Genomic DNA, 21,249 nt, shown 5'->3' with positions numbered 1-21,249 from the left:
CTAGCGGATAGGGAAGGTACTCCCAGGCAGCTCGCATACTTATTGGGAGCACGCCATAGGTGCCCACAACAGGAGTGGAGGCGTATGCACCTCTATTGGCACGAGTCTCACATGTGTCCAAGACCAAGGGACGATAGTGGCAGGGAGGGTTCTATGGATCAGATTGGATATTGTGGACTAGTGCCTTGAAGTCCTCAATGTCTATGCCCCTACAGAGGTTAGGGCATGCAGCAAGTTCTGGGTGGAAATCGCGGATGGACTCCCAAAGGTGGACTCCTAGATCGTTGGAGGAGACTTCAACAACCTGGAGGCTTTGGAGGACCAGGAGGGCAGAGGCTGAAACTACCAGAGCATAGCTGGGGAGGAGTAGGAGGCATGGGAGGTCTTTCTACTAGCAGTAGGAGCACGCGATGCCTTGAGAGACCCTATCTTCCACAGGCTGGAAAGGTCACTGGACTTCTCTTAGGGATACAGGCGGCTAGGTGAAGCGGTTGGACAGGTTTTATGTGGGAGAGTGGGAAGGCTCTCGTGGAGGCTAGATTGAGCAGCTGGTGGGCACCACGTTGTTCGATCATTGTCCAATTATCCTGGCCCTTGACCTCCCAGCATCTGCCCTAGACACACGATCCTGCCGGATCCCTGACTCGATCTATAGGAGGAAGTGACGAGACAGATAAGAGTAGGTTTGGACCAAGGAGTGGGGTAGGAGGGACCGCATCGCAGAGGAGGGTATAGAGGTCCTAGCTGAGTCGAGCAGAATCTGCCCCAAGAGGCAGGCATACAGGCTAGGCAGCAGAGTTGGGAGGACAGAGCACTCCAACGGGACCTTGCAGCCATGTAGAGATTATTACAAGAGGCACCACGGGTTCCCACCCTCCACGCACAGGAGGTGCGAGCGCGAGCAGCCATTGCTGGCCTTGAGGACAGGCGCTCAGAGTTCTCTTTCCGCACCTTAGCAGCCTTCTGGGTGCGGAAGGGGGACACAATGTGCAGGGAGTTCTTCCAAGTGCACCAGCCTCACACCGTAGGAGAGCAGATACGCAGCCTTCGAGATCAGTATGGGAGGACTCATTCCTGCCCAGATGAGGTGATGGAGATTGCCACCGACTACTACAGATGCCTTTTCCAGCAGAAGACAGCCTTAGCTAGAGAACAACAATGTACACAGCAGGTCTGGGATCACATCTCGTCCCTCATCACAGAGGAGATGGGACACTCCCTTTTAGTCCCCCTTCACAGAGAAGAAACTAGAGGAAGCTTTCCATACACAGGACGGGCAGAAATGCCCGGGAAAGGATGGCCTCTCTAAGGCCTTCTTTACCACCTACTCGGAGGTGGTAAAGGACCCCCTACTGATGGCCTTCCACGAGATTTTCACTTTAGGACACATGCCAGGGAGTCTTTCGGCAGGCCTTATCAGTCTTCTCTCCAAAGGGGAAGGCCAGTTGGAGCTTTCCCACTGGAGACCAATCACCTTATTGTCAGTGGCCTATAAGGCACTGGCAAAGATGATTGGTAGGAGACTATGCCTCGTGCTTTTAAATATCATCCATGACACACAGACAGGCTTTGTCCAGGATAGGAGCATCCTGGACAATGTATTCACCTTCTTTGAGGCGACAAAGTGGGCTCAACACAGTGGACAGAGACTGGCCGTATTACTCTTGGATTTCGAGAAAGTTTACGATTCGGTGGAGTCCTGGAGGGCACCATGGCGAGGTTGGGTTTCCCCCAGGCTTGGATTCGAGGGGTCTCCGCACTTTACAGATTGGCCACTAGTAGGGTTTTCATAGGTGGTAGGCAAGGGGTGGAATTTCGACAGGAGAGATCAGTCCGGCAAGGCTGCCCCCTGGCCCCGTACCTGTTCCTACTCTTTGCAGAGGTGATGTCTCATTTCCTCGGGTCATGTGTGAGCAGATTACGTGAGTATGCAGATGATATAGCACTCTACATAGAGGACAATGAGTTGATGCTGGAAAGAGTGAGGATGGCTCTTGAGGTGTTCTGTTCTGCAGCAAGAGAGAAAATCAACTGACGAAAGTCGGTTGGTTTCCTCATAGACCCAAACTCTAGCATGGAGTGGAGCGTCCACTTGGGATTTAGATGGGTGAGCACAGGGCAGACCGTTCGTTACCTAGGGTTCCAGGTGAAACTCGACATCACTCCCGCCCAGCAATTTCTTCCAATCGATTCTATTTGGAGAAAGCTGACCTACTGGAGCACAGCTCACCTCTCATTAGTAGGCTGAGCCCTGGTGGTTAACCAGGTCCTAGCGACGGCCTGGTACATCGCCTCGTGTTGGTGCTTTTTCTCATCTTGTGTAGTGCAACTTCGCCACCTAGTGCGGAATTTCCTTTGGTCCGTGTCAGACAGCTCCAGGGATTCGAAGGCCAAGGTGGCGTTGGTGACCATCATACGACATCGATCAAAGGGAGGCCTGGGAATCATAGACCCAGAGTACCAAAGTATGGCCCTCTTGCTAGTTGTCCGCGGCCTCACACCAGGAGGGCAGACATGGAAGGTCCTATTGCAGGAGAGTCTTTAGGACTGTAGACGGAGGCTTAGCTATGAATGGAGGCCGTCCCTGAGATGGATCTTCACGTCAGCCCAGATCACCCCGCCCACATTACCTTTCTTACGCAGCTTGCTCCGCGTGTGGCAGGGCCTCCGTAAGGTGCTAATCCAATGCCCCTAGGTTGCCACGAGGAGATAGATTGTCAATCGGTGATTTGGAAACCTGTAACCGGCCTGTTCACTGGGAAGGGCGGTAGTGTACAACCCAAAATATTTAAATGCTTTCATCCAATTTACAGTCGTCCACTTTACTTGAACTTAAAGACACAGAGTCAAGAAGAAATACAGGAAGCTAGAATGCTCCTGTTATGACATAGACACCCTGTTGGCCCCTAAGTTAGGCGCCCCTTGCGGTATTTCTTTATTTTTAAAAAGAGAGAAAGTACAATGGGCTGTCTTTCACCTATTCTGGGTGAAATTTGACAGCATAACAGTACAATTACTGACCCTAATCAAGTTGACCAGGAGGGGAAACTCTGCCCAAGTCTGAATCTTCTGGTTGGAGTGCAGAATTGACCATTTCAGCCTGCTGTATTTACTGGTTCAGACCTGTTCTGAAACCTGTTTACAACTCTTACTGTTCCCTGTACTATTCAGCCCACTGTAATTACTGGTTCAGACCTGTTCTAACACCTGTTTTCAGCTCATATTGTTCCCTGCACTGTCCTGCATCATCTGTGCCAACTGCCCCTTGATTCTGACATCAGTTGGGCTCTGAAATACCCTCTGAACAGTCCAGAATCAGTTCTGGTTTAGTGTTGTTTCAGGCACTTGCTTGGTGAGGTTACCACCCTCACCTTTCCCTGCTGGAAACTGCAAAAACTGCTCCTGTTCCTGGAGAAAGGAGGCTCTTGCCTCATGCAAAAACAACATATTACCTGAATCAGAAGAAAAGCCCTTGATTCTACAGCATAACCGTACTGTCAGGGAGAGAGAGAGAGAGTAGGAAGCAAGCTCAGCCCTCTGTGCACCATAGACAAGGTAGACCAGCTCTCAAGAGCTCTCCATCTGCAGCAATCCATCTCCCTTTCACAAAAATGAGCCCCCCATGCATTGAAACTCGTTTTTGTGCTGCCCTCTCTCTCTCTTTTGGGAATTTATGCCCAAATTGTGACACATGGCATACATGTAACAATTTTCTTGTTTAAACCTTTCAGTCTAAAATTCTCCATCCTCGGTTCAAAATTTGACCTCGACACAGACCAGAGGATTGATCCTCGTACAAAAACGAAGATAATGATGCGAACAGATTCTGGGGTCCAAAAATAGTAACTCCCTAAATTTTAGGAGTTCCTTCCATTGCATCCCCACTGACCATCTTTGCAGACTATGGCTACATCCAAATCTGTAATGTAGCTCAACTGAAAGTGAATTTCCACTGATGACTCCACATGGGCTAATCTCTTGCAAATTTGTCCATCTTCCCTTTGAACTAGTCTCTTCGAGGCTAGTTCTCCAACACACTTGTCCATATACACTTTCACAAGTCTCTTCCAGACTTGTCAATCTACAGTGCGAACAGTCTCTTCCAGACTTATACTGGACCTTAACTGTCCAGTCTTGACTCACTAGACATTCCTGTCCGTTTCACATACTGACCATGCAACTCAGGCGTTTAGATTTCAAGAGGGATCCTTCCAAAAAGAAAAACCAAATAAAATATGTAATAAAGAAAACAACAAAAAGGTAATAGTTGTCACAGTCTTGTGACATACCTCCCTCTCGAAATCACAAACGTCCTCGTTTGCATGAATGTCATACATGCTTCCAGCTAACCCAGTGAACTTACACTTGGCAACACATGTACAACACATACATGCTATCAATCAACATTGTGAACTGAACACACTGTTAACACATGTATGTTCTAACTGTGAAACATGGCAGACTATCATCGTGTGACTCCACATCACTGTTTCCTGATATAGTGGCCGGTACACCACAATGATATCCCCATAGTGGCAGATTCTCATTTGATGACTCCACATCACCCTGACTAGAGATCTAGTGGCCGGTACATCAAAATGATATCCCCACTAAGTCAATTCACAGAATACATGCCCGATCGAGTAACCATTGTTACAACATATATTCAATTCAGTAGAAGTAAAAACTGTATTCTTGCAAGCAATACTTCTTTAGCACTGAGAAAACCATATGGACACAATAAGGGTTAACCTGTACAAAATCTGTTTCTGTACATAATTTCTTTCTTGAGTAATTGTCACTTTGACAATCTATTTCAGCTTAGAGATACAAGGGGTCAAGGTAGGTTGCAAGCGAAATGCTTCAAGGTAAAGTTCCAACACATTAGGTGACTCTGCAAGTTCACCTTCATCCATCCACTTAGCATCTATAGCTGGATAGTTCTTGAACTTAACCAAATACCTTCTAGCAACCTTGCATTTCACTTTCCTTTCTTTGTGTGCCAATACCTGTTCTCGAACAAGAATTTCATCAAGTTCCTCAACTTCGGCCTGTTCCTTAGCTGGCATATCTTCTGGCACATCACCTACATAAGGTCTAAGAAGACTTACATGGAAAGCATTATGAATCTTCCAATTGTCACGCAATTTCAGCCTATAACTAACATCACTAATCTTCTCTGTTACTTGCAAAGGCCCATAGTATCGCATACTAAGCTTAGTGAAAAGACTTTCCTTGCCTTTCCGCTTCTTTAGGCGTGCCTTTTTAAACTGCAACAGTACCCAATCACCAAGTGAAAATATCAATTCACGACGGTCATGATCAACAGCTTTCTTTTGCTTTGCCCGAGTCCTTTCAAGGGCATGCTTAACTTTCTGATATATTTCCCCCATACTCTGCACATACTGATCTGCCTGAAAGATCTTATCCTTTGTATGCAAAATGGGAGGAATCTTTTTACCACCTTCAACAATTTCAAAAGGGGCTTTGCCTGTTGACGAATGCACTATATTATTGTATGCATACTCGACCAAAGGCAAATACTGCTCCCACTTTGACTTGTGCTCTGACACATAGCACTTAAGCAAATCCAAGACAGTAGAATTTACTTCTTCTGAGACTGTCCATCAGTCTGTGGATGAAATGACGATGAGAACTTAAGCGTTGTGCCCATGTTCTCAAATATGCCTCTCCGGAATAGACTTGTCATCCATGGATCACGATCACTGACAATAGATTGTGGCATACCATGATACTTGAAGACATTGCACATAAACAAACGTGCCATCTGATCTGGTTTTATCTTCTTCCTGACAAGAATGAAATGAGCCTGTTTGCTAAACCTGCAAATAATAGTCCATATCCCATCATTTCCTGTCTGTGTCCTTGGAAGATCAAAGATAAAATCCATAGCTATGCTTTCCCATGGAATATCTGGAATAGGCAATGGCTGTAAAAGCCCTGGTGCTTTTTTCCTGTCAAGCTTGACCTTCTGGCAAATCAAGCACTGCCGCACAAAAGCATCCACATCTCTTCTCAAAGTAGGCCGATAAAAGAATGTCTCTACTGCTTTGACTGTTGCATCAATACCACGACGCCCTGCATACGGTGGAGAATGACTCTCTGTCATAACTTTCCGTCTCAATGGCATAGTCACACATAGTTTACCATGCATGAACATGAAACCATCCTTGAGAAGATAATGCCTTCATATCATCAAGCTCATGATGACAATAAATTGACACAGCTGAAATTTGTGGCTTCCTTGACAAAGCATCAGCCACAACATTCTTTTTGCCTTCCACATGCACAATTTGAAAATGGAACATTGACAAAACGTTTGCCCAACGCATATGCTTTTCTGACAGCTTAGTCTGAGTTAAGAAATAACGCAATGTCTGATGATCTATCTGGACAACAAAATCTGCCCCAAGTAGGTAGTGTTTTCAACAAGAAAGCGCATGAATCACAACCAGCAATTCTTTCTCATAGACCTGCATAGTCATTTCTGGCCCTCGCAAGATTCTGCTTTCATAAGCCACTGCCCGGCCATCTTGCATTAGCACTGCACCAATGCTATTGCCAAAGGCATCACATTGGACAACAAATGACTTCCTAAGATCTGGCAGAATGATCACTGGACTAGAAGTCATCTTTTCTTTAAGAATGTTAAAAGCTGAAATCTCTTTCTGTGTCCACTGGAAAGAGACTCCTTTCTTCTGTAAAGCATGTAAAGGTGAAGCAATCTCTGCAAAATTGCGAATGAACCTCCTGCAATAAGAACACAAACCCAATAAGCTTCTAACATCATGGACAATCTTCAAATCTGGCCATGTTCTAATTGCTTCAACCTTAGCAAGATCCATTCGGACACCATCCTTTGACACTATGTGCCCCAAAAACTGGATTTCTTCCAAGAAGTACTCACTCTTCTTGCCATTGATAAGCAACGTATTACTGCAAAGCTCATCAAAGACTGCTTTCAAGTGTTCTCTATGCTCCTGTTCATTCTTTGAAAAGACAATCATGTCATCAAAGAATGTACCAACAAACTGCCTGTATGGACGAAAAATCCTGTCCATCATTCGATTAAACGTAGCAGGAGCATTAGTAAGTCCAAATGGCATTACCAAGAACTCATAGAGACCAAACGTGGTCCTAAATGCAGTCTTATGCACATCCTCTTGCTTAATCCTGATTTGGTGGTATCCACTCTTCAAATCTATCCTGCTGAGAATTGATGCTCCTTCCAAACGGTCAAGGATGTCATCAATTCTTGGAATGGGGAACCTATTCTTGATGGTACTCTTGTTCAACGCACGATAATCTATGCACATGCGCCAAGAGCCATCCTTCTTCTGTACTAAGAGCACTGGTGAGCAAAAGGGAGATGAACTTGGCTGAATCAACCCCTTTTCTAACAGCTCATTAACCTGGCTCAATATCTCTTTCTGTTGGGCTGCACTAACCCTATACGGAGGTCTACTTGGTGGGCTACTACCTGGCACCAAATCTATTGCATGATCCTCAAACCTCTCTGGTGGCAATTGTGATGGTAATGAGTCAGAAAAACAATCACTGAACTGAGACAAGAAAGTAGACCTGTCTCTATCTAACATAGAAAAAATTGACTCATCATTATCCTTGACATCACGGCAAAAATCAAGTACGCAGAAAGATGATTCTTTATAACAGATGTTATGGCAGAAGCCGATACAACAGGTACAGACTCTCCTTTAAGCTTCACATCAAGCACATGAGTCTTTCCCCTATGTTCCAAATGTTAAAGGCATCCAACACACCATGCTTTCTAAACATCCATGGCATTCCCAACAAGACATCACAGCCTTCAAGTGGCATGATATAAAATTCTTCTGCATCAACATAAGACTGTACATGAAGACGCAGCTTCCCAAGAATGGGTGTCACAGACTCTAAGTGGCCAGGACATGCCAACCCTGCCTCTGCTGTGTATGCCATCTCATCTGCTCCAATGCCCAAAGTAGCAGCCAACTCTGGTGAGATAAAGTTTGCCTTAGCTCCAGGATCAAAGAAAATAAGTACATGTTGATCCCTAACTTTACCCCAAGCTCTGCAGAGCTCATTAGCATCCGAGTGTGGCTTGTCTCCCAGCATATCTGGCACTAAACCTGCTGAAGGTTTGGGCTTCTTTCCTTTCCTGTCCTCTTTATCATCATCAGCTGATCTCGTATTCTTGTCCGGACAATTGGACGCAATATGACCAGTCTGCTCACAGATAAAGCACTTCCTCTCAGCCATTAAAGCCTTTCACTCTTCAAGAGACTTGCGCACAAAAGGTTTCTTTTGGTCCTTTGACTGTTGTCTAAAGAACTTGGCTGGCTTCTTCTTGAACTGCCAAGATTTACCTATGCTTTGAGAAATTTGAGAAACCTGTTTACCAAATGGCTTCTTTGCTGAAAATTTCTCAAGTTTGTCCTGTTTAATGCTGCCCCCAAAACCACTCGACTGTCCCAACAATAATGCATTTCCTGCAGTGGCATTCTCAATTAACAAAGTCAAAGTGGTGACCTTTGTCTTTGTACAATAATTCCGGAGTTCCTTGGGCAGTCCACAGCAATATTTCTCTATCTGCTCAGTCAATGGCACAACCCTGTAAGAAGTGACTGGAAGTAAAGCCTCCCAAAACTTCTTGTTATAGTCTTCCAGATCCTTGCATTTAGATGCATCCAAATTGTGCCAAGCTGACATAACATCAATCTCAAATTCATTGGTCAACCAAGCAGAAGCAAATACTTGCTTGAAGTAAGTCCAAGTGGCAGGAGCCTGTCCTTGTCAACAGTGTACTCCACCACTGACTAGCTTTATCCTTAAGAAAAGTGGCAGCTTTCTGAACCTTAGAAGGCTCTGTAAAGTTCCCTCCTGCAAATGCGGCATCAAACTACTGTAAGAGAGAGAGTGCCTTAGTCCTATCTTCAAACCCTCGAAAGATATCAAACTGTACGGCTACACCCCCTTCCTTGTATGGCTTTGGCTTCTCATGAGCCATCGAGGGATCCGTAGGATATACCTGTAACATAGGAACACTAATAGGTGGCATAGGAGTTGCCGGACCACTGACTACAGGGCTTGTAAACACAATACTTGCTTGCTGATTTTGATAACCAGCCATACCAAAAGTGCCCTGTGGCATGCCAAAACTGCCCTGAACTCCCTGAAATCCAGGCTGCATGCCTATATTGCCATACATGGGGTTTGGCATAAAACCCTATGTACCCCCAAACACTGTTCCTGGTACATAAATCTGGTTTCCAGGCGTATAACCAGCCATACTTTGAAATACAGATCCACCTCCAAAATACCCAGGATGTACAGAGGTCGGTGGGAAAACCTGTGGTAAAGCCTAAAAATTGTTTCCCTGTCCGTTTAAACCAACATTTGGCTGTTGGGAAGTGGCGAGCTGAACTGGCAATGCCTGTGTAACTAGCGTTTCCGCCACCTGTTCCTGGACAGTCGAAACCAAACTTGGAGTCTCCATTGACTCTGCAAGCTGCCTTGGTGTTTCCACTGAATCTGCAGCATGCTTACCCTTATCCTGAACCTCTACTGAATCCGAAATCTTTGCAGATTGCCCAACTTGTTGTAAAGGAAGGGAAGGCTGCAAAAATTTCCAAAAACCTTGGATTCTGCATCACTTGAGTAAACATACTCACGGCAGCAACTGACTGAGTCTTGAAACTCTCTTCATCCATAGAAGAAGCCGCAAGAACTTGTGGCTCAATCATAATAGGAGGAGTAACAAACTGTGGAGGTCTACAAGACTCTTCCACCTCATGAACAACAAGGACCTCCTGTGATGCAGACGCTTCCTCTCTGGTGTCTTCCTTTCTATCAGCCATAATGCACAATTCTGTGTCTTACACCCAAACAAACCCTCGCTCACTCTTTAGGGAAAAAGTGATTCGATCCCGGCAATGGAACCATGTAACCGGCCTGTTCACTGGGAAGGGCGGTAGTGTACAACCCAAAATATTTAAATGCTTTCACCCAATTTACAGTCGTCCACTTTACCTGAACTTAAAGACACAGAGTCAAGAAGAAATACAGGAAGCTAGAATGCTCCTGTTATGACATAGACACCCTGTTGGCCCCTAAGTTAGGCGCCCCTTGCGGTATTTCTTTATTTTTTAAAAGAGAGAAAGTACAATGGGCTGTCTTTCACCTATTCTGGGTGAAATTTGACAACATAACAGTACAATTACTGACCCAAATCAAGTTGACCAGGATGGGAAACTCTACCCAAGTCCGAATCTTCTGGTTGGAGTGCAGAATTGACCATTTCAGCCTGCTGTATTTACTGGTTCAGACCTGTTCTGAAACCTGTTTACAACTCTTACTGTTCCCTGTACTATTCAGCCCACTGTAATTACTGGTTCAGACCTGTTCTAACACCTGTTTTCAGCTCATATTGTTCCCTGCACTGTCCTGCATCATCTGTGCCAATTGCCCCTTGATTCTGACATCAATTGGGCTCTGAAATACCCTCTGAACAGTCCAGAATCAGTTCTGGTTTAGTGCTGTTTCAGGCACTTGCTTGGTGAGGTTACCACCCTCACCTATCCTTGCTAGGAACTGCAAACAACTGCTCCTGTTCCTGGAGAAAGGAGGCTCTTGCCTCATGCAAAAACAGCATATTCCACACAGCTGTACCTGAATCAGAAGAAAAGCCCTTGATTCTGCGGCATGATCGTACTGTCAGGGAGAGAGAGAGAGAGTAGGAAGCAAGCTCAGTCCTCTGTGCACCATAGACAAGCTAGACCAGCTCTCAAGAGCTCTCCATCTGCAGCAATCCATCTCCCTTTCACAAAAATGAGCCCCCCATGCATTGAAACTCGTTTTTGTACTGCCCTCTCTCTCTCTTTTGGGAATTTATGCCCAAATTGTGACACATGGCATACATGTAACAATTTTCTTGTTTAAACCTTTCGGTCTAAAATTCTCCATCCTCGGTTCAAAATTTGATCTCGGCACAGACCAGAGGATTGATCCTCGTACAAAAACGAAGATAATGACGCGAACAGATTCTAGGGTCCAAAAATAGTAACTCCCTAAATTTTAGGAGTTCCTTCCATTGCATCCCCACTGACCATCTTTGCAGACTATGGCTACATCCAAATCTGTAATGTAGCTCAACTGAAAGTGAATTTCCACTGATGACTCCACATGGGCTAATCTCTTGCAAATTTGTCCATCTTCCCTTTGAACTAGTCTCTTCCAGCCTAGTTCTTCAACACACTTGTCCATATACACTTTCACAAGTCTCTTCCAGACTTGTCAATCTACAGTGCCAACAGTCTCTTCCAGACTTATAATGGACCTTAACTATCCAGTCTTGACTCACTAGACATTCCTGTCCGTTTCACATACTGGCCATGCAACTCAGGTGTTTAGATTTCAAGAGGGATCCTTCCAAAAAGAAAAACCAAATAAAATATATAATAAAGAAATCAACAAAAAGGTAATAGTTGTCACAGTCTTGTGACAAAACCCCAAGTCAAAGGTTAGGAAGGGACACAGATTGGCGAGCGCCCCCATATCCAGTGGGCTGGTTGGGAGACCGGCCCGGCACGTAGCATCAGGACATAGCGGGAGGTGTACAGAATGGTGGACGAGGAGGTGCTGCAGCGAGTATCACACTGCCAGAGGGGAGTGGAGTTGAGGAGAAGGGAGATAGATGTAGCAATACCTCAGGAGTGGCTTGCTCCCCAAGACGAGAGCCGATAGAGCCCGCGGAGATATGGGCTGCTAGGTTTTCACCAGCAGACACCCCCCTACAGGTGACAGGTAGAGTGAGTGGCGCTCCACGTGGGACCCTCTTCACCGTATAGGAGGGGGGGGGTGTCTGGCCCTTGACAAAGGGTAGCAAGATGAGGGGATAACTGCCCTTTCGTGGTGGAGGATCTGGGTGATTGGCTTGCAAGGGAAGACATGGCGACTGGACTCTTTTGTCTTCTCGTACGAGCTCAGGAAGTGGCACCTCTGGATCTGGGAGGGCACACCACTTGATGCGCAGGAGTGGAACCCGGGAGAGTGGCTATGGCCAGCCACAGTGGTCGCCAAGAAGCCACCGAGGTTTCTGGAATACATGGCCAGGATTGGCAAACGCGTACTGATGCAAGAGGATATGGATTGGGTCCCATCATGTAACAAGCACTGGGTGGAGCACGGCATCACGGAACCTTTCCGAGGACCTTCTAGCACCGCCTATGGGATAGTTGGAGGCCGAGGAGGGTATTGTATTTCTTGTGGCTCATGGCACATGGAGGCTTGACGGTGGGAAGTCGGCTTGTCTAGATGCAGGAGAGAGGTTGTATGCGCTGTACACAGCAGCCTCTAGAAACACCAAAGCACTGCCTTTGGTCGTGTGAGGCAGCGTAGCTTGTGTGGAGAGGTGCATAACTCATCCTTCACCGTATAGCACCCAGCCTTGAATGTATCTCATGGGGTGCTTTCTACTGGCAGGTAGTCAGCCACGGCCGCCACCTTCTGTATGAGGCCGGGATGTAGGACACGATATTCATTATCGAGGCAAGGTCATGTGCACTGGTCGGTTTGGAGGCTCTACCCATCCGCCAGGTATTGGAGCCCAGAGTAGACCGCTCTGAGGTATGGGAGATCATAGGAGTCTTACTAGCTGGAATATCTGGAAGACAGTGTCAAGAGGCTTTCGGTGGAGAGAGACTCTCAGCACAAGCGACCTTAGCAGAGCTCTGGACCTCCATCATCCACTCTCTCCGCGGCCGATGGGATTAGGTGCAGGGCGAATCCAGGGCTTGTCAAGAGCTCAGATGTCATTTCATGCGCACTTGGGGTGGCCAGGACCTATTTTTCGTGATGCAAGCAGGCAGCCCCAGATGGCAATACACCCCCCCTCCATGGCTTCTTGCCCCCATCGCCCCCAAACCACCTTGAAAGGCTTGTATACATGATGTACTTGTGACTTACATCAGCTCCAGCTAGTCTGTTGAGCATGAGTACTCCGTTGTAATCAGTTTTTCTCAGTAATATAATCAGCCACTTTTTACTTGCAAAAAAAAAAAAAGATAAATATGTGCAAAGTCACTTTCTTCTTTTGCTTTGATACTTGGCTGATGTGGACAGGCAACTTTACCTGCATACCAGCTTGGTCATGATCCTTTAGACACCATAACATTGTTTATAGCATGTCCCTACTACTAGTAGGTTTGGCTATGCATCTTCAGACATATTCCTCAGCACCAGCCACATTCGCGACCTTACTCAGGGCAGTATCCTAGCTTATATATACTGGCCCTGCAAATTGTTATGCAGACTCATCACTGACCAGTGTTAACAAAAAACTGTCCTTCAGTGTATTTTTCAGGGTTACAATTGCAAGATTCCTGGTTCACTTGTCCCGATTACTAAAATTTTCCTGTTTTTGTTATAAACCAGTAGAAAAACAAAAGAGCCTGGCTCCTCCATCTTTCCATCAGTTGGAAGAAACACTTTCAGTGAGCACTGGCTATTGACCACATTATAGTATCCATTGGGTTGCCATCCCATGAGCTGCTACTGCTGCACACTTTGCATTTACTCCATCTCCAAGTGGGGGACATTCTGGTCAGTGTTACTGCTTGACATATTTGGACGACCCATATTCAATGGATTTGGTAGGATCCTATTCACAAAGCCTAGGGTAATTTGATCAGATACAACATCATCATATGCTGCAGAATTGTCACTGGTGTATGTATTCTCATCAACTCATGCAACGACCACCCAAGGGTGTCCTGTGATTTACTTTGTCTGTTTATTGGACTCTTCACTTTCAACTAATGGAATATGAACTTTTATCTGGGGAACAGTTTATCGGCATTGTTACAATACCTGTACTTAGCATGAAAGAAAATAGATTCAGGCTTTCAGCATTACACAAAATTGAATATCGAGAGGTACAAAAAATATAACATGTGATTTCTTTGATTTTTTGTCTCCATTTAGGTGCAGCAACAGTGCATGGGAAGTTTTATGCTAGATATGCATTTGTAAACAAATCCTCAATATTACAGTCTGAGAGTGATACAATATCCCCAGCATTGCCTGATCGTAGATCATCAAGAGAAGCACTAATCCCAGGCACCGGGTTTCTTGACTGGATCAAAACTGTCAGTAGTTCTTCTTCACTTAACCATTCTACAAAACCATTCCATGTTCGTGGTGACATGAGGCCCCAAACACCTGACTCGTTGACGAAGTACTTTGCAAGGTACTTCAAGGAATGTAAAGTCAATTGTCGATCCAACTTTTTTGGCAATGAGGCATTTTCCTGGTAGACGATGTCCTGCATCAAACATGTGCAAAGTGAATGAATCCTTGTCTATAAAGTACCTGGGCTTGTTAACAAGCATATTCAGCGGTCATAAAATCATTGGATAAAATAACTACTACAAACTTTTCTTTGAGGCATTTAAGACTCAACTTTAGTTACCTTGTCAGACACGTGCAGCCAGCAAAGGGAGTGGAACCCTTGTAGGGGAGAAGTTGCCCTCCATCAAACTTGCTGTGTGATCTAGAGAAGTTCTAAAGTAGGATTGACATAGTTAGCATGTGTTGAGGGTCAGAAGAACTCACAGACAGATCAGCCAGATAGTGGAACAATGTCAACACATCAAAAAGAAGACCAGCTTCGCTTAAGGATGCTCCTCGCCATGATTTTTAGAGAGTAGGATCCTGGATCTATTTACACTTTCTTGGCTGCCAAAGGTTTCCCTTCCATTTGAAGATCAGCATGCATACTGTGAGGAAGAGGAAACATGGCAGACATATTTGAGATCCACCAGATGGTTAAGCATTCTTTTGGTTTGACTGACCATGATTGGGAGGAATGGACTACACAGTTGGGAGTGAATTACTTGTTGGATCACACTAGTGATCAGGCAAAGTAGTGGCTAGAACAAGCATGTAAAAAGTTAGCAGCCACTAGCATGTTATGGTTCACTGCATATCTTGCAGAAAACATTGTTCAGCTAGAAGTCATTTTGAAGGTGGGGCTGATTGGAGTGCTTTTGGTGCCTTGCAAACTGGTCTGTGAAGATATGCTAGTGTTAGCACTGGGAAAACACAAAATGTATGGACATGATGGAAAAACAATAAACCAGGATAAAATGCAAAATGCAAAAATAGGAGAAGCAGTGGAATCTGATGAACAATGAATAGTATGATGCCCAAGGAGCAGAGATGCCCAACAACCACTGACTCTTGTGTGAGCTGGCTGAGGGAGAGTGCCAAAGAGTGCCGTCCTCTGCGTATGGATCCGAGCACAGCAACACCACCAAATCTAATGAAGATGCAACCAACTGGAGCTGAGGGTGATAAAACACAACAGCCAAGGTCCAATTGGGGTAGAATGTGACTGAAAATCTGATGCAGAATGCCGTAATCTGAAAATGACCTGATGTAGACGTACAGCTTGGAGGCTGTATGGAGTTACCAGGTGGAGGATGTTGAGAAACCCTTCACCCGCAGTTTGCGTTTTTGCGTTTCTGCATTTTGCGTTTAGGATTTGCAGCCCCAAAAAGGGGGCGCCACCCTAGACTAACTGTGCCTATTTATAGGTCACTCTCTCACTCATTCTTTATGGCTGATTCATTCAGTCCGTCACCTCTTCTCTCCAGCCTCTCCACTACCCTCACACCCCTTCAGGAGGACATTGTGGTTCGTGGTTCGTGGCTGTCTTAATCATCTTCCTTGTGCTACGGCACCCTTGTTCCCTTGTATCACATTCACTCCATGATTCAAAACCTCATCATTCCATTCATCAAAGTTTCTTTTCTCTTCTCTTCTCTTCACCATATTTGCCGAGTTCACTCCGTGTTTCTCCCCGCAAACCCTATTATCTCGCTGGTATGTAATCTTTTGACATGGTATTAGAGCTGGATCTGCTCAAACAACAGCAAAGATCCTCCACTCCAGTGACGGCAAAGACCGGTGACGGGTTCGGCATCCGCTTTTCTTCTTCTTCCACTGCATCAAAATCTCGTTTTTGTAGGTTTCAAGTGTTTTCAAATTGCTGCCCACACCCCTTTCGCGGAGGACATCGCAGTCTCAATTGTCCCTTGCTGTCATCTATAGTCTAGCACCTGTTTCCAGCCTTCCACCCGCAGTTTGCAGCTATTTATAACAAAGCGGCACTTGTTGATCACTCTCCATTCAAAAAATAATCTCGTTTTTGCAGATTTCAAGTATTTCAACTTGCTACCCACACCCTGGACGCGGAGGACATTGCAGGCCAAGCTGGCCATTGCTATCTATAACAGTTTGGTGCTTATTTCCAGCCTACCACACACTATTTGGAGCTGATTTCAGCATACTGACTGTTGCTGCTGGTTGTTCTTGCGTTTTTAGTCTTTCTCTCTCCTCACCTATGTTTTTAGTCTTTCTCTCCCTCACGTGCGTTTTTCTACCGGTTGCAACCTCTTATTGCTAGTAGTATCCTCCTTTCATTGGAAGCTCACTTCCAACCTTTCCATTGCCCTCCTAGCCCTTGAGGCGGACATTGCAGTTCATGTTTCGTGGCTGACCTCTTCCTTCTCAGCAAGGCATACTGGTACCCATGGCTTCTTTACCAACAGATGACTAGACTACTAGGTGCTCTTACTATGGCATCACCGAACACACCACCGATGCTTGCTGACTTTGACCTTTGCTCCCCACCCTCCCGGAGTATATGTGTCTTCCACCAAGCACTCCTTGTGCCACCTCTCCTTTCTGGGCCAAAAAGATCATTTTGCATCAGCTATCAAAGTACTATGCTCAAGGCAATAAGATGAATCTAATACGTACTAAGTTCTTTCGAGCACATGGAGGATCGATTGGCACTACGACCTCCTGGAGATTGTCACAATGCCAGCGGCAGTCTTCTCCCACCTATTTTCGGATACAGTGAAACCATGGCCCGTGGTTTTGCAATCCGCTCCATCAAGAGATGGTGATTGTTTGATACCGTCTCCTTGTCAGTCCGTTCCTTCGAGAGACAATGGTTGCTTGACTCCTTCCTCTTCTTCGGCTTCTCAGTCCGCTCCATTGAGAAGTAGCGATCATTGCTCAGTCTTAGCCCCACCCTTCACCCTTACCTACTCAGGTTCGAGAGGCCACCTCTGGGAGTTCTTCACCACCCCAGATACCTTCTCCGGCACAACCGGCGGCACTTCCTTCATCTTCAAACACTTCGGAGTCCATGATCCATGAGTTTTTGGATTCCCTATCTACCTCAGAGGGGGATTCAAAGGGGGATGATCTTTCTTTGCCTTTTGAGGGGGCATTTACATCTACTGCAACTTCAAAGAGGACTCCTATTCCTCTAGTTTCAAAGGGGGTCCCCACCTCCCGCTCAATCCTTCTCACACCCTGGCAGAGGCCTTTTACTTTCTTCTTCTACCCTTGGATAGGGTGGCTTCCTTCCAGCGGTCATCTCACCTATTGATACCCAGGATCTACCTAGATCGGGGTCTTGGAGGTTCAGCCGCAACTTGGTGATGAGGCCTTCATATTCCTTCTTGCATGGATGCACGGAGCTAGTGACTTTTCTCCCGAGATTGAGTTTCACGTTCTCCAGTTCACTCTGTCTACTGTTCTTTACTATAGGTTACCTTTTAGGTGGAAATTGTGGATCTTAGGGATCCTCTACATCTTCCTCCTCTTCTTCTTGCCTTGGTCACTTGATCAACATGGAGCCAACCCTCGAGATCGATTACGGGCATATCCTTATGGTTCTCCGCACCACACAAAGTCTGACATTCCTCCTCTGCGTTGCATGTTTTCATCATCTTTGTACTTGGGCGCTTGGGCAAGTGAACAATTTCCCCACGAGGGACACTCTCCAAGTGGCACCTGCTGCATGAGCATTTTTCAGCATGTAGCATTCCATCTCGACCTCACTCTTCTCTTGTTCTCCTTTTTGGGCCTGAGAGGGTGTGTTGAGAAAGTGTTCACCCTTCATCCGCAGTTTGCGTTTTTTGTGTTTCTATGTTTTGCGTTGTGGGGTTTGCGTTTAGGGTTTGTAGACCTAAAAAGGGGCACCACCCTAGACTGGCTGTGCCTATTTATAGGCCACTCTCTCACTCATTCTTTATGGCTGATTCATTTAGTCCGTCACCCCTTCTCTCCAACCTCTCCACTACCCTCACACCCCTTCAGGAGGACATTGTGGTTTGTGGTTGTCGTCATCATCTTCCTTGTGCTACGGCACCCTTGTTCCCTTGTATCACATTCACTCCATGATTCAAAACTTCATCATTCCATTCATCATAGTTTCTTCTCTCTTCTCCTCTCTTCTCCATGTTTGCCGAGTTCACTCTGAGTTCCTCCCTGCAAACCCTACTGTCTCGCTGGTACGTTGTCTTTTGACAAAGGAAAAAAAAGATGGTAGATACAATAGCTAGACAAAGTCACCTGAGGTGGACGAGTGCTAAGAATGCCGGTAACCTAGTCGTGGTAGCTGAAATCAGGGTGAAGATGCCTTCAAATAGTAGCAGGCTGGTAGAAGATAATTGATAATGATGATTGTGTGACAATGGATGAAAAATATGGGCCAAGGGATAAAGAGCAGTATGCACACTGAGTCCCTTTTATAAGAACAATTGGAGCCAAAAGATTTCTCATGTGTCATACAACTATTTAGAATGTTGCACAAAATGGCACAAATGCTTTTTTGGGGATATTTTAATGACTTGAGAATGCCAAAAAATAAGATAATGTAAAGGCAGGCTTGGTGGCTCAACATGGTCCCCATTAGAATTGCGCAAGTTTATCACTTCACATATTTCCATAGCTAAATGGCTGATGAAAGCCTTCCACACCCTTGAAAACGATCATGATATGCTTCTGTTGTGGCAAGCCAAAGGCATGAACCCAAGATGTAGTATACCATAAAGGAAGCGATCGGTTTAACCTCTTTGTGTAGGCCTATGAAAGCTGAACAAGAGATCCAAGATGTGCATGCATGGACACACACACACAGTTTTTTAGGAAAACCACTAAGCATTATATGATTAAGTCAAAATTTCACAAGAAACACAAAGTCTATTCAAAAAATCAGAAACTATGGTAAAACACATCTATAGCAAAAGCACCTAAATCACCAGCATGGCACCAATCATGCAACAATTGCCACAATGGAAATCTGAAATAGCCATCAGGTTGGCAATTTAAAACTGGCTGACTGCTGCCCAAAAAGCAATTGCAGAATAAAATAATGCATAAAATGATGCACAATAAATGTGGCTGCCACATGACATCCTGCACAGCCGGTCTGGCCTGCCCAACTGCCCAGATATGCTTGAAATGACCTGTAGACTGCATAGAATTGTCCAACCTGAAAATAGATGCATAACTGTGATCGAGAGTACTAACTGTACAACAATAAAGTACCAATGCCTGTCCAAGGGATGAATAAATCTATAATACCTCCTCTCAAATCCTAGATGGGGCATAAGCCTCAGGGATTTGGAGTGCGGTCAAAGAACAGCCTGAGGAAGAGCCTTTGTAAACAAATCTGCCAAGTTGTCCTCCCTCTTGTAGTATACCACATCAATGGTCTCATCCAAGATCTTCTCCCGAATGGAATGGTATTGTATCTCAATGTGCTTCGACCTAGTATGGAATACAGGATTCTATGCCAAAGCAATGCAACTCTTGTTATCACAATGCAAGGTAGTAGAACCTATCTAAGGACAACCAAGCTCTCCTAATAATCGTCAAAGTCAGACTATCTCACATGTGATAGAAGACGCCACTCTATACTCCGCCTTTGTAGATGATAGGGCAACAATGGGCTGCTTCTAGCTACTCCAAGAGATAGCACCTACACCCAAAGTGAGGCAATATCCTATTGTTGACCTCCTATGGTCAATATCTCCAGCCCAATATGAATCCGTCCAACCTAGTGGAAACAAGGTTGAATTGCCTATACCTAATAGGATAATAAATACCTAGGTCGGGGATCCCCCTCAAGAACCGCAAAATCTTCATAGCAACCTATGAGTGAACCACCTTGGGTTCACTCTTGAATGTTGCAAGCAAGCCTACAAGAAAACACAACTCAATCCGAGTATCAAGGAGCCAATCAATTGCCTATAGCAAGTAGCATCTACTGTCGGTGAATCTACATGGGCCGTAGCCTTCCAGTTCAAATCCATGGGAGTAGAAAGAGCCTTACACCCCTCCATCTCAAACATAGTCAAAAACTCATGTACATACCACTATTGGAAGATGAAAATCCTACTTGGAGTCTACCAAATCTCATGACCTAGAAAGAAGTGGAGAAGACCCATATCTATCATCTCAAACATCTCGTGGAGTGCCTCCTTTGTCTACTTGACCTTTGTCAAGATGTGAACAACCCGTGCCCTCAAGTGGAGGTGTGGACATACAATTGGGGATTAGAAGAGGAATGCCAATACCGTAAGTGCCCTTAGAGGAACGAGTCTATCTTCTCATTCTAAGCACGTGGAGCTTGTTTGAGGCCATAAAGGGCCATTTTCAACCTGTAAACATTGGCCATTGGATGAGGCAAAACCAGGAGGCTACTCAACATAGATCTTCTCCTTCAAATCTCCATTAAAGAATGCAGACTTTACATCAAGCTAATAAACCAGCCATCTCCTATGGTTGGCTAAGGCAAGAATGGCCTTAATGATAGCCATTTGAGTTGTTGGTGCAAAGGTATCATGGAAATCCACTCCTAGCCTTTGCACAAATCCTCTTGCAACGACGTGTGCATGTGTGTTTTATGTACACTTTACATCAAACTAATAAACCAACCATCTCCTATGGTTGGTTAAGGCAAGAATGGCCCTAATGATAGCCATTTGAGCTGTTGGTGCAAGGGTATCATGGAAATCCACTCCTAAACTTTGCACAAATCCTTTTGCAACAACGTGTGCCTTGTGCTTATGTAGAGTGCCATCACTATGATTGTGATGAAGAAAAGAAACAAGAACAATTGAGATGCTCGAGTGTCATAAGCAAATAGAAATGTTCCATCACAAGGTGAAGAGCCCTAATAGATTGAGAGGGCATCAAGATACCTATGTCTTAAGAGCAATATGGTTAAAGGATATATATTGATCTCTTCATTGAAAGAGCAATACAAGTAGAGCATATGTTCCAAGACATTAAGCAAATGTATCCAAAGCCTCCAAAGAAGCATAGTCATTAATGAAATATTACCATTATCAGCGCACATAAAAG

At 45.2% G+C, this 21,249-nt stretch overlaps 1 protein-coding gene across 2 annotated transcripts in view; it reads right to left on the bottom strand.

The window, feature by feature from the left end:
• Nucleotides 1-13,899: 13,899 nt before the first annotated feature.
• LOC148012292 (uncharacterized) overlaps nt 13,900-21,249 on the bottom strand; it is a 106,697-nt gene continuing 99,347 nt past the window's right edge. Inside the window, exons 6-7 of one of the 2 annotated variants that reach the window (XM_087669265.1) lie at nt 14,489-14,580; nt 14,137-14,341 (exon numbers count right to left, since the gene is read on the bottom strand). In XM_087669265.1, coding sequence (XP_087525391.1) covers nt 14,287-14,341; nt 14,489-14,580 — 147 coding nt within the window. In that variant the 3' untranslated portion in view covers nt 14,137-14,286. Of the gene's footprint in view, nt 14,342-14,488; nt 14,581-21,249 lie in introns of both variants that reach the window. The other variant, XM_087669264.1, reaches the window with a different exon arrangement.

The sequence above is a fragment of the Lygodium microphyllum genome, chromosome 27, assembly GCF_053477565.2.
Source record: "Lygodium microphyllum isolate KBCC chromosome 27, Lygodium_microphyllum_v1.1.10, whole genome shotgun sequence".
Taxonomy (NCBI): Eukaryota; Viridiplantae; Streptophyta; class Polypodiopsida; order Schizaeales; family Lygodiaceae; genus Lygodium; species Lygodium microphyllum.
The sequence above is the reverse complement of the archived record's forward strand: the minus strand, read 5'-3'. Positions and strand labels throughout refer to the sequence as shown.